The sequence below is a fragment of the Neospora caninum genome, chromosome XI, assembly GCF_000208865.1.
Source record: "Neospora caninum Liverpool complete genome, chromosome XI".
Lineage (NCBI taxonomy): Eukaryota > Apicomplexa > Conoidasida > Eucoccidiorida > Sarcocystidae > Neospora > Neospora caninum.
Window position 1 is genome coordinate 1,407,716 of NC_018397.1, and position 12,317 is coordinate 1,420,032.

The 12,317-nt window shown below is 52.4% G+C and overlaps 3 protein-coding genes across 3 annotated transcripts; 1 reads left to right on the forward strand and 2 right to left on the reverse strand.

Moving 5' to 3' along the window:
* Positions 1–1,110: 1,110 nt before the first annotated feature.
* Positions 1,111–3,591, reverse strand: NCLIV_054890 (conserved hypothetical protein; the record flags this gene model as incomplete). The annotated part of the gene is made up of 3 exons (XM_003885043.1): positions 1,111–1,189; positions 1,749–2,125; positions 3,577–3,591. 3 exons carry the CDS (start codon positions 3,589–3,591, stop codon positions 1,111–1,113), a joined length of 471 nt encoding a protein of 156 aa, XP_003885092.1.
* A 532-nt stretch (positions 3,592–4,123) lies between these two features.
* On the forward strand, positions 4,124–7,016 carry NCLIV_054900 (putative zinc finger MYND domain-containing protein; the record flags this gene model as incomplete). Its single annotated transcript, XM_003885044.1, has 6 exons — positions 4,124–4,378; positions 4,579–4,702; positions 5,125–5,245; positions 5,980–6,065; positions 6,445–6,503; positions 6,906–7,016. The coding sequence occupies 6 exons, from the start codon at positions 4,124–4,126 to the stop codon at positions 7,014–7,016; spliced, it is 756 nt and encodes a 251-aa protein (XP_003885093.1).
* A 1,553-nt stretch (positions 7,017–8,569) lies between these two features.
* On the reverse strand, positions 8,570–11,976 carry NCLIV_054910 (conserved hypothetical protein; the record flags this gene model as incomplete). Its single annotated transcript, XM_003885045.1, has 7 exons — positions 8,570–8,647; positions 9,026–9,217; positions 9,570–9,764; positions 10,069–10,137; positions 10,835–11,090; positions 11,370–11,463; positions 11,727–11,976. The coding sequence occupies 7 exons, from the start codon at positions 11,974–11,976 to the stop codon at positions 8,570–8,572; spliced, it is 1,134 nt and encodes a 377-aa protein (XP_003885094.1).
* Between the last annotated feature and the right edge of the window lie 341 nt (positions 11,977–12,317).

The following is a 12,317-nucleotide window of genomic DNA, read 5'->3' on the forward strand; positions in this document are numbered from 1 at the left end:
GGAGCGAGTGGTGTGGTTTCGCGGGTTCCTGGCGCGCATATGCAGAAAGCCGCCAGCGAGACTCTGAACTCCGTTGGAAGTCGACGAGACGCCACCCCGTCGACGCTGACTATTTTCTTTTCTCTCCCCTGCACGCATCCTCTGCATAGGCAAGACGACCGTTTCCGGAACATAACCGCACTCGTTCAAAATACCGCGCTTGAAGGTCCACCTGTTTGCATCCTTTTCCCTAGGTTTTTGTGCCCGTGTCGGCTTCGATGTGTGACCACGTCCACGGCACAAAAAAGCCCACAAAATGCATACCGATACATGTAAGTGCTCTCCTTCTGCCCGAGGCAAACAGAGACGAACAGAAAGCGTTGCGCGCGAAAACACACAGAGCTATACACTCACGACTTCGTGTAGCGAAAAGTGACAGGCGATCTTCCTCTCCACCCATGCACCGTTGCCCGCATCGACACTTGCCAAAAGCACGGAATATCCTCTCCTTTGAAAGCCCCACGCGTGTTCCTCCCACGCCGCTTCTTGCGGTCTCTCCAGGAAATTAGGAAGACGCCTGCTGACTGGGATCTGTTCGGCTTTCGCTCTGTAGAGTTCCGGTTAACTTCTGTTCTTGCATGTGCAAAGAGGAGCGAGAAACGCTGTCACACGTTTCGTGCTCCTCTCGCCTCTCGCTTTTCTTCCGTCGGCCTGAGTTCCTTGAAAAAGGCGGCGAATTCCAGAAGGCAATGTCTTTGTCGCGCCACCAGCTCAACGCGCGCTTATCATCCCCCCCAAAAGAGGGAAACGCCTGCATCAGTTTGCTCCTCTGTTGCCAGTTTGGACTCCGAAATCCGTTCTCTCGACGCTCAGCATGCATGCCAAACAGAAACGCCGTTGGGTCTTTTACCTCCGCTTCTTGGACGGGTTCCCTCCCCGCTTCTTGAAGCAACCCTGTACGAAGAACGATGAAGACAAAAGTAGAACGGCCAACCGAAGAGAGCAGAAAGCAAGGACCACAGGACGGGAAAAGAAAGAAAAAAGCCGAACACAGAGGGGCTGAAAAAGAGAGTTCCGCGCCAGGGTTGCTGGCACACCTGCCAGGAATGCTCGCCCCGTGCTCCTCCAGTGTCAGTTTTGTTTCTTGTGGAGACTCTCCCGGCTGCCTTCTTCGCCTTCGTCAGATGGCAAAAAAACTTGACACAATGTCCTGCGACACCCAACAGACACCACAGAGCTCATCAAACACATGCACATGCAACTATCCATTGTGCGCAGCGACACGCGTATGCATGCATATATCTGTGCAGGCAAAGGGTGTTGTATGTATGTGCATCCGCTGATACATCAATATGTATTATGAGTAGACTTATGTACATATGTGTATACATATATATGTATATATATGTGTGTATATGTATATATATATATATATCGATAGAAAAGTAAATGTAAGGTTTATGCTTATGCATGCAAGCGCATGCACGTATATATATATATATATATATATATATATGTTTGCCTGTGTCATCCTGGTATGTATGTGGAAAGGGATGTACGCGTCCAACTGGGAGGGAGGACGACCCCAAAAGTGAAAGAGGGTTTTCGAGAGCGCGAGACGGCCTTTTGCTGCGGCGGGAAACCAGGCAGAGAAAGGAGGCGGAAGAACGCGAGGGAAGTCTTTAGGCAGAGCGCGCACAGAGCCCACGGCGTGTAGCGAACGAGGCAGGTCGTGGCTGTAGCGTGTGGTGAGCCCTACTCTTTCTTACCAGTTGAGCGCTACTGCGAAGGCGAGAAGAAGGGCGATGAAGCCGCTCACGAGCCATACCAACTCGCTGTCGTTCCAGGTGAGGTAGAGGAGGAAGAGCGCAATGAGCAGGAGGACGGGGATGCAGTAGTTCACCGTCTTCCAGACTTGCCGCGGGTTGGTCCCTACCAGCATGTCCAGAGCTTCCGCCCAGGACAGCTCTTCTTGCTGTCCGCTGTCGTCCGGAAGCGTCTCTGTCTCCTCGCTGTCTCGTTCGGTCATTCGCGCTCGTGCCTCTTTCAGCGAATCAGGGGCGAATGGGTCTGCGGCCTCAGCGAGGGCGGCCGCAAGGCTATCGCTACGCGTCATCGTTCTGACGGCGTCTTCTCCGCTCCGGTCCTGAAACGCACATCCGCACGCAAGTCACACCAGAAGGGAAGACAGTCCTGTCCTCGAAAAGCTGCCTTCTGCGGCGCCTTCTCACGTCGCATGTACACGCTGCTCATCTTTATGCGCAAAACGGTGCGTATCTGTGGCTCCGTGGGCAGCAACGAGAGCACAGGGAAAGAGAAAGAGAGAGGGTAAAAGTGAAGAGAGAACACAACAACACAAGGAGGCGAGCAAGAAAGCGGGGCTGAGAGAGGAAGTGAGAAGGAAGAGGGAGGGGAAGAAAGAGAGAGCGACATTGACCGAGAGAGCGATCGAGAGAAAGTGAGATAGAGGAAGGAAGAGAGAAAAACAGTGGGAAAGGAAGAGAGAGAGAAAGAAAGACTGAGAGAGGAAGAGAGGGGAAGAAAGAGTGAGAGAGGAAGAGAGGGAAAGAAAGAGTGAGAGAGGAAGAGAGGGGAAGGAAGAGTGAGAGAGGAAGAGAGGGAAAGAAAGAGTGAGAGAGGAAGAGAGGGAAAGAAAGAGTGAGAGAGGTAGAGAGGGAAAGAAAGAGTGAGAGAGGTAGAGAGAGAAAGAAAGAGTGAGAGAGGAAGAGAGGGAAAGAAAGAGATAGGGATTTAGATAGATGCAAACAGACGAACAGAGAGACAACGAGGAAGGACGTGAGAGGCGAAAACAGAGACAGGAGAAGGGAGGTAGGCGGAGAGGGAACTACACACATGAATGAATATATACGTATATGTATGCATACACGTGGATATACATGTGTGTTTATGTAGGGAATGTGGAGGCCTACACCGGTTTCTCTGTCTCTTTCGTCCAGGTGAGAAAGCGGAGAGAAGATCGGCGAAAAGTCACCCCCCGACTTTGGGATTGGAAGGCGGAAAGCACCGCAGGAAAAAAGCCGGACTTGCTTGTAGGGTGTAAATTTTCACGGAAGTCGCGATGCTACCTTGCGCGGTCTCGGCAGGACGCGCAAGAGGTTGCAGAGAAATGTCGAAGTTTCTTGAGACAAAATATTAGACAAGACAGTTAGAAGAGACATCTTCCAGTTCTGTCGAATTTTCGACTCCTGAAGCTAAGCTGCTGGCGAGTTGCACATGCGTTTCGCATCACAAAAAGGCATGCATGCAGACTCGGTTTTTTCCTCGAAAAGTTCATTTTCAGAAGCAGTGCAGCAAAACGCGCGGGAAGCTCTCGACTGGAAGAAAAGCGGATTCTTTATTTTTTATATTTTGCATGCGTCTGATTCTTCTTGTTTGTTTTCGGTCCTTCTCCTCAGCACGGCCCTTTCCAAGGAGAAGCCCGAACCAGACACGCGCGTCGAGCACACCCAGTGAATCTCCTCTCTCACTTGGTCTTTTTTTTCTTCGTGTCTCCTTCTCTCCAGTCTGCGCTCCTGTCTCCAGCTTCTCTCAGAGCACTCAACGGGTTTTTTCTCCTCTGTTGACCAGCAAACCGACCCACCTGTTCTTCATTTCTTTCTACAGCTCCTCGCTTTCGCGACTTGCATCCGCAGCAGGGACAGCAACGCCGCACAGTCCGACACATGCATTTACCTTTTTTTACAGGCTCAAACGCAAGCACACTCGCGAAGGAAGTTACGATATACTCGTCCGTTCCCTCCCTTCACACATCTTCTGGAGAGGTCGGGTGTGCGCGCTCGCGCGTCTGTGGGGGGTTGTTGAAGGCGGGGTTCTCTGTTGTCAGGAAGTCCCCAGATCCGGTCCTCTGCGATCTCGTGTTTCTGCGGGCACTGAGTTCGATTCTCTCTCTCCCTCTCGGCCTGCCTGCCTTGCCTTGCTCTCTTCTGTCGGTTTCCGCTCTTCGCTTCTTTCTCGCCAAATCTCCCGCTCGCTCGTGTCTCTCCCGTTGTCGCCTTTCCCGTTCCTTCCACTCACTTTTCCGTGCTTTGTTTCCCTGTTCTGGACTGCGTCGTCGGTAACATCGGTTTTCTCTGCCTGTTCCTCTCTTCTTCCTCTCTACGCCTTCCTTTCTTTTCTCTCCACAATGTCTCTCGACGACGTGGTTCACGAGAAGTTCACTTTCGTCTTCGTCCCCGCGGACATCAATGACCCCGTTGAGGAGCGCGAGTTCGAGGGCGAGGAGAAGCGTTTCCGCTCAACCCTCAATTCGCACTTTAATCGGGAAAACCTGCTCAAGACTGAGGCAGATCGGTTCAAAGACGACCTCAGCAAGAAGGCTGACGGCAAGCTCTCGGACGAACAACTCTCGACTCTCATCGGCGCTCAGCACACCTACCAGGTACCGCGCGAAGGGAAAGACATCCAACCGGAGAAACGCCCCTCTCCTCTGTTGTTCCGAGTCTCCCCAGTTGAGATGTCCCCGTTCTGTTCCTTCTCTTTAGATCATATGCGATGCTTTTTCTCTCTTTCGACAATTTGTTTTCTTCGTCTTTTTAGACCACTCGATATGTGTGTCTCTTTGTTTTGTTTCCTTTTCAGATCATTCCCTTAAGCCTGCCGACGAAGGCGAACGGCTTCCGAGGCACCAACGCGTACATTGACAGCATCGGCCGCGTGAAGAACCTCGCCGTCAACGCCCGCGCCTCCCGGATTTGCTCCACAGGTTCGACCGAAAAGAACATCCCTTGCCGTAATCCACAGCTCTTTCCCCACATACACAACCACACGTAGACTATATATACATGTTTGTCTACAGTTATGTATCTCTCTCTCTCTCTATATATATATATATATGTATATATGCATGTGAATATATTTTTATAGATGTGTACACCGAGAGAGGTATAGCAACACCCGCAGGTGGAGGCGTCGCTTTGGATGCCGTGAGAGGAGTTCCCTGCTTGTCACGGGACTCTACTCTTGTGTGTATGTCTGTGTGTAAGCGTGCATTTGCGCCGAGGAAGTGTAGAGACAGTGAGAGATGGAGAGACAGTGAGAGACGGAGAGAAACGCTAGAGGATAGTGAGTACGTTGTCGCCGGCATCCCACGCGACTGCCTGTCTTTCTCGGCTCTCTTTTCGGCAGACATACGCGGCGACTGTTTTCTCTCGACGACGTTCGACGATGAAGAAACGTTCAAACGCGTGAACTTCACAAAGAGCGACTTCGAGGGCCTGATGGCGAAGCCTCCAGATGCGACAGGCCGGTAAGAAAATTAGAAAAGCGGCATAGAGAAGTCGAGAGGAGAGGGAACGGGAAGAGACAGAGTGCACGCAGAAGGACAAGAGCGAAACGGAAGACGAAACTGTGAAACGGCAACACAAACACACAGTGATTTTCCTCTGTTTTTGAGGTTCTTTCTGATGCATGGCTGTTGACTCGCCTCTCGACCTTCTCCCCGACAGGGTTCTCTCTTTTTCCTCACCCTGACAGACTACGTCGCTCTGTCGGCGTCTGTCCTCTGGCTCGTCCCCTTTATTGAAAGGCTTCTCCCTCTCCGCATCCTGACTACTCTGCCGAAAATCTGGAAAGACGCCCGGCTCGACAGTACCGTCCTTCTCTCTTCTTTCTCTCTCTCCGTTCCTTTCTCTGCTTCCTTCTCTCCCCTCTTTTCCTTTTCTTCTTTCTCTCTCTCCGTTCCTTTCTCTGCTTCTTTCTCTCCCCTCTTTTCCTTCTCTTCTTTCTCTCTCTCCGTTCCTTTCTCTGCTTCCTTCTCTCTTCTTTTCCTTCTCTTCTTTCTCTCTCTCCGTTCCTTTCTCTGCTTCTTTCTCTCCCCTCTTTTCCTTCTCTTCTTCTCCTCTCTCCGTTCCTTTCTCTGCTTCCTTCTCTCCCCTCTTTTCGCCGTTTCCAGCTGGGCAGAGCCACACCGTTGTCTCGCTGCGTGTCCCTTAAACTTTCGCATGCACTGGATCTCCTCGCTCGTCTCTCGCGTTCCCGCAGCTGGAGTGAAACTGCCGCGCTCTCGCAGCTCCTCAGCCAGCAGCACGCAGCGTCGCGTCCTGCGTTGGGCGCACCATCAAGCGAAAGTAGGCCGGCACGACGCTCGATTTTTCTCCTGCTTCTTCGTTCCCCCGGGTTGTTGCCCCGCGCACCTCTCTGCATGCAAATCACGCCTCTTCTCCGAGGACATCCATACACGAACCAGGCGTTTGCAGACGAAATTCAGAAGAGCTAGGATGGTCGACGCGCCCGCTCTCCGCGAGCGGGGCATGTATAAGTCTTGGAAAGTCGAGAGTGTGCGACGGGGCCCTCGATGCAGTTCCAGCCTTTCCCCTCGTCATGAGAGCCTTCACCGCCGACGCCGCTCGCGTTCTCTCGTCTCCGGTCTCTTTGTCGGAAGTTTTTTCGCGCAGATTCGTTCTGAACACTCGCTCCAACGACTTGTCTGTGTGTCGCGTGTTTCAGAGAAACCCAAGGCGTGCGCGAACTGCGGAAAGCAAGAATCTGCGGCGACTCCGGAGAACGTACGTGGCTGAGAGAGCGCAGTTCGAAAATTTGCCTGTCCGCATATCGAGGCTCCGCGTGTTTCCAGTTTGTGTAAAACTCCGTCTCGGGAAACGAGCGGACTCCAAAATAGGGCTCACCGCCAAAGAGCCTGCCTTGGCGCGTGCGGACTCCAGGGAAGCTTTCCGCATGCGCTGCGCTGTCCTTTGCGGGGAAAAGTGCTGCGCTCTCCTCGGTTGGCTGCGACCTTCGCCAGCGCATGAAAGGGGGAAGTGTGGCGAGAACGCTCCGAGAGACAGGACACTGTCGACGCATTTCAAGACCTGACAGAGCTGGCGAAAGGGCCAGCGGCGGCGCACTCGCTGATGAGCGGCTGCATGCAGTTGGTGCGCTTCTGTGTGTCTCTGGCGTGTCTTTTCCAGGCAAATCCGCTGAAACTGAAGCGCTGTGGAGCCTGCGGGGAGGCGTTCTACTGCAGTGCAGGGTGTCAACGAGCAGACTGGCGGCTCCACAGGCGCGTTTGCAAGAAGTGAGAAGGCCGAGCAAGAGAATTTTCCAGAGGAAAAGGGAAACAGAGAGACGCGTCTACTGCTTACTGGGGGCAAGAGAAGACACGCGCGCGTTCCAGAGGAAACAGAAGAGGGCCAGCGACTTTCCGTTTTTCCAGCAGCCGGGGTCGGGCAAGAGGGATACACGGCTCCGCGAAAAGCCGGCGACTGTCGAGCGGCGACTGTCTGAGCGGCGCACGTGGTGGCGAGCCGAGAAAAGGTGGAGGACCCGGTTCGACAGGCAGAAAAAGTTAGTCAAGAGAAAGACCGACACCGTAAACGCAGCCTTTCGCAGTCTTTTTCGCGAGCCTGGCGAAAAGTGAGGCGGGAGTCACTGTGCGCTTCTGTCCCTTCTTCTCTTTCCCGCCCGGGGTCTCTCTGTTTCCTCTCCCGTATCTTTCCTCCACGCGTCGCGCAGAACTCGCAGTTCGCACCGTAGACGGGGCTCCGGGAACAAAAGACGCATCGAAGAAACATGGAAACACGGAAGAACTCGGTACACGTGGACGCGCGCGCTGTCCAGCGGCGTGGCGACGCCTCTTCGGTCTGCTGCCATCCCGTCTTTCCTTTCTCGCATGCGCAAAGAGACCGCTACGTTCTCGGGGCAGATGTCTGGGCAGATAGTTCCTAGACAAATCCACTTGTGCTTTGTGTGACTACACTTCCATGACAAGCAAACCCACGCACACCATAATGTAATATATATATATATATAAAATATATATATATATATATATATATATATGTTTGTACAGTCGGAGACGCGTGTTGTTTGTAATTAGGTGTGCCCGGCCGGAAGCGAGAAGGGTGTACGAGCGTGGAGACACGTGAGAGAGGGAGGCCGACGGATTTGAGGTCCTGTGCGACGGCATCTTTTCGCAGTTCAAAGCAAAGAGTTACCGCGGAGACCGGAGGAAAGCAAAAAGGACGGTTGCCACTGGGGCGCGCAAAAAAAAAGGGGCAAAGACACGGGGAAGAGACAGGCCGCGCACACGGCGTTTCCTCGCCTACATTTCCACTGACGCTCTCAAAACACTTTCAAAACGAGACAGCGAAAAAGAACTTCCGCCCTCGACACGCACACAAAGAGCTCCACCAGAAGGCGCGCGCCGATGCATGCGTCGACATTTAATGCATGAGAAAACCGCACAGGTGGACGAAACACGGCAGATGCAAGCATGCGGATTGGGCCCTTCCTTCCTCTCCCTACACAATTTTCCTGCATGCAAAAAAGCATGCGCCTTCTGAGTCGGATAGACGTGAACTCTACATACCGGCGGAGCATACATAAGATATATATCTTGAACTGTATCTACACCTGGCAGACCTGCTCCAGGCGTGTCTCTCCACCTCTGCGGTCATGCCGGTTTTCTTCTCTCTTCTCTCTTTTCCACCCCTCTTGCTCTCTTCCTCTCGTTGAGGAAGAGGTCGTGAGTCGGGAAGGCAGAGTCGAGAAGGTAGACGAAAGTTGCCAAAGAACGCGAAAGCAGACGCCAGCCTTGGATTCACAAAGTGGTTTTCAGATTTTGCGACGTCGCCTACGACAGCTCGCCCATGAAGACAGTCCGGTCGGAACTGGCCGACGCGATTACGGGCTCGGTAGGGTGGAAGCAGACCTGCATGCACACATATACCCATATATATGTATGTATATATATATATATATGTATGTATATATGTGGGCATACATGTATGTATATATGCGTGAAGATACACAAATGGAGAAAGAATAATGTGAAACCTTTCTCTGAATTCCTTCTTTGTCCGACTTCGACACAAAAGCCTGATTCTTCAGAGGGTTCAGGACTCCTTCCACGGCACGCATGCACATGCATATAAACATATATATGTTTAGATTTTGGTATTTTAAAAACAAACACATCGATAGACCACCCTAGGAATGTGCGGCGGTGCTCCCCGTCTTTGTTTCGTTTTACGCGAGCCGTGAGCGTTTGAAACCGTGCGGTCCTCTGAAATGGAGAAGAGAAACGTACATCGTTTACGGATCCCGAGTGACCAGGCAGTCGGTAGAGAAGCGGCGAAAGATTTGCGGGGTTCCCTGTCCCCTTGTCTCGCAGCACTTCGTTGACAGTCCACACACAGACGTGGCGATCCGCCGACCCTGCGCTGCAAAGCTGTTCGTCTGGGCTCCAGCACACGCGCAGGAGGTTCTTCTCGAAGTTGTGCTGCGAGGGAAAAGAAGACGCAACCTCTCCTGAAATCGGAGGCGACGACCGGGCGCGAAGGCAGAGCCCACAGCGCGCAACACAAGCGAGAAAGAAGAAGAGAGCTACAGGACGAGGGAGAGAAAGGAACGCGGGAAAAAAGAAGAGAGAGAAAAGGCGAGAGGAAGAGAGGACAGAAGAAGAGAAAGACAGGAGGAGACAGAGAGAGAAAGAGAAGAGAGATATCGATACAGAGAGAGAGGGAAAGAGAGCACAATGAAGAGAGCAAACCAACACGTGCGAAACGGAAGAAAGTTTTTGACATTTGGAGACGCGCGCAAGCAGATTCTCTTTTGTTTTCTCATTGCCTCACCGTTGCGCCCCGGAGCGCAGCCACATGGCGTTTGCCTCCCTGGACGAAAGGCTGGATATCCCAGACGCGAACCGTGTGATCCATGCCGTTGCTGAGGAGCGTCGTTCCCGAGGACGAAAGGCTCAAGCCCGTGACGCTGTCTGTGTGGCCTTCGTAGACCTCGCTCTCTGCGTCGCCTCCACGCAAATCGTACACCTAGAGAGAGAAGAAAACCAGAGGAGCAGAAGTGTCCCGGGGGAAAAGGCGGAGAAAAGAAGAGAAAAAGAGAGAAAGGACGGCAGAGAAAACAGGCAAACCAGAAGAGTGAGAAAAACGCCTGGGTTTGAGTGCATGCAGACGCCACAGAGCGACGCACGGACAAGGCGAGAGGAAACAGAAACAGACACATGAGAGGTGGACAGGCACGTCAGCGTGAGGGACGAGAAAAAAAAAGCACCTCTGAACTTGCAACTCTCCAGAACTCGAAGACCTGTGTGCTCCGCTGGAAAGCGCGACGCACCCGAATCGTGTTGTCGAGACACCCGGAGAAAACGCGGCCGCCGTGGCCGTCTAGAGCCACGGAGAGGATCTGAAAGTTGCACAAACAACAGAAAAAAGAGAGACGCTGTTTGGACCGGCACTCACACGCGTTCTCAGCGTCCCCGTGGCTCCAGATGGAAATCGATTCTCGTTCCCTCTGGCACAGACGCCTCATTCTGTGTGTATTTCATGACATGTCTACGTCTTGTGTTCCGGTGTCGGCATCCAGGCGACTCTCATATGCACAACCGCGTCCTTCCACGGACGCAGTTGTCATCCAGTTGGTCTCGCGAAAGGGAAGCTGTGCCCGTTCCCACTCCTCCGTAGCAAACCCTGCGCTCCCTTCACACTCTCCCATTCTCTGAGCTCCGCAAAGAAACACAGTGCATAGACATCCTATATGTATTGGTATACATACATACATATATATATATATATATATATGTATGTATATACATGTATATATATGTATGTACATGTGTATATATATGTATGTACATGTGTATATGTATGTATGTACATGTGTATATATATGTATGTACATGTGTATATATGTGTATATATATGTATATATATGTATATATATGTATATATGTGTGCATATTGCGTATCTGTGCCTCTGTGGAAGGGCGTAGAGAAACCCGGGCCTAAATGCCAGCAGACAGGGATACAGCTGCGAGAGTTTGTGTATTGGAGAGACGGAGTGTAGGCGTGTGTGGCATATCGAGTTGAGAACGGAGACTCACCTGATATTGATGTTCGTACTTTTTGATGGAGCGGCGAACGCGGAGATCCCACACGCGCGTCGTCCCGTCGTCTGCTCCGGTGACAAAAAGTGAAGCGCATCCGTAAGTCGCTCTGTTTGGACACTCCGCGGCTTCTCTCGAGGCGACGCTGCATGCGTTCACGATCCCCACATGGCCCTTCAGCTTCTTCAGCCGCTCGCCAGTCTCCACGTCCCACACAGCTGCCGTCTGGTCCGCCGACGCCGTGTAAATTTGCCTATGCACAGATCGACGGTTCACATCTTTCAGAGCAAACGTGCGCGAATCGTTCACATGGACGCCTGCGTCGAGGTGGGGAGGAGAGCAGAGAACCGACAACTCCTTCTCGATCGGCGAACTTGCGTTCCCAGCACAGACGTGAAAAACTCCTGGCGAAGCCGCCGCTTTATCTGGGGAAGGCTGCACACGAGGCGCGGAGCTCTCTCGCAGGGGGTGAATGAGTCTGCTTGTTTCTGCATGCGGCTTAAAAAGACAGACGCGAAAAGGAGAAACTCACGAGCCGTCGGTCGACCAGCGGAAGTCGAGAATCGCCTTCGAGTGTCCCTTCAGCGTCTGCCAGGTCGCGATCTCTCCGTACACGTTGTAAATTACTGAGAAAAAACAGACAAAAGGAAGGCGAAAGGAAGACGAATACGGACAGACAACACTCACACACGAGAGATACTGGAAGGGAAAAGACCACGACGAAACGAGGAGGAAAGGATGGGAGAAAAGAGAAACAGAAGGCAAAAAGAGAAGAACAAGAAGGCGAGGCAAGAGACAGAGAAGAACAAGAAGGCGAGAGAAGAGAAAGAGGAAGACAAAGACGAGAGAGAAAGCGAAGCGAGACGGGAACGGGGGAAAGGATTCTTACAGACATCTCTGTCGACGCCTGCAGAGGCGATGTTGCGCCCGTCGGGAGAGAATTTGACTGCAAGGACTTCTCCCTGAAAAAACAGAGACGTTGTGGGCCAGCGCAAAAGCAAACAGCCGCAACGCACCAAAAACAGGCGAAGAAGACAGTTGAATGCCCACGGACCAGATGAGAAGAGAAACGAGGCTCGCCATCCAGACCGCCTCAACGAATCCGAAAGTGAGAGGAGCATCTGCGAAGACACGCGCATTGCCGAGGGAGAGGACGACGACGAGGCACGGGGGAAGGAGACGAGGGAGAGGAGAAAGACAAGAGCGAACGAAGACACGAGCGAAGAGATTGGAGAGAGACAACAAAGGCAGAGGAAAGGAAAAGTGAGGAGACGAGGAAGGGAAAGAGAAAGATACAGAGGAGAGGCAAAAAACGGGAGAAAGGAAAAACGGAATTTACCTGGTGGCCGGTGAGGCGCATTGTCGGCGCCTCGAGTCCGGATTTTCGGTCCTGAAAGAGACAAAGAGAGATGAGACAGAAGATTCAAAAAAGAAAACGGGAAAAAGCATGTCGCCGAGAAGTGTGCGTCGACACGTGGAA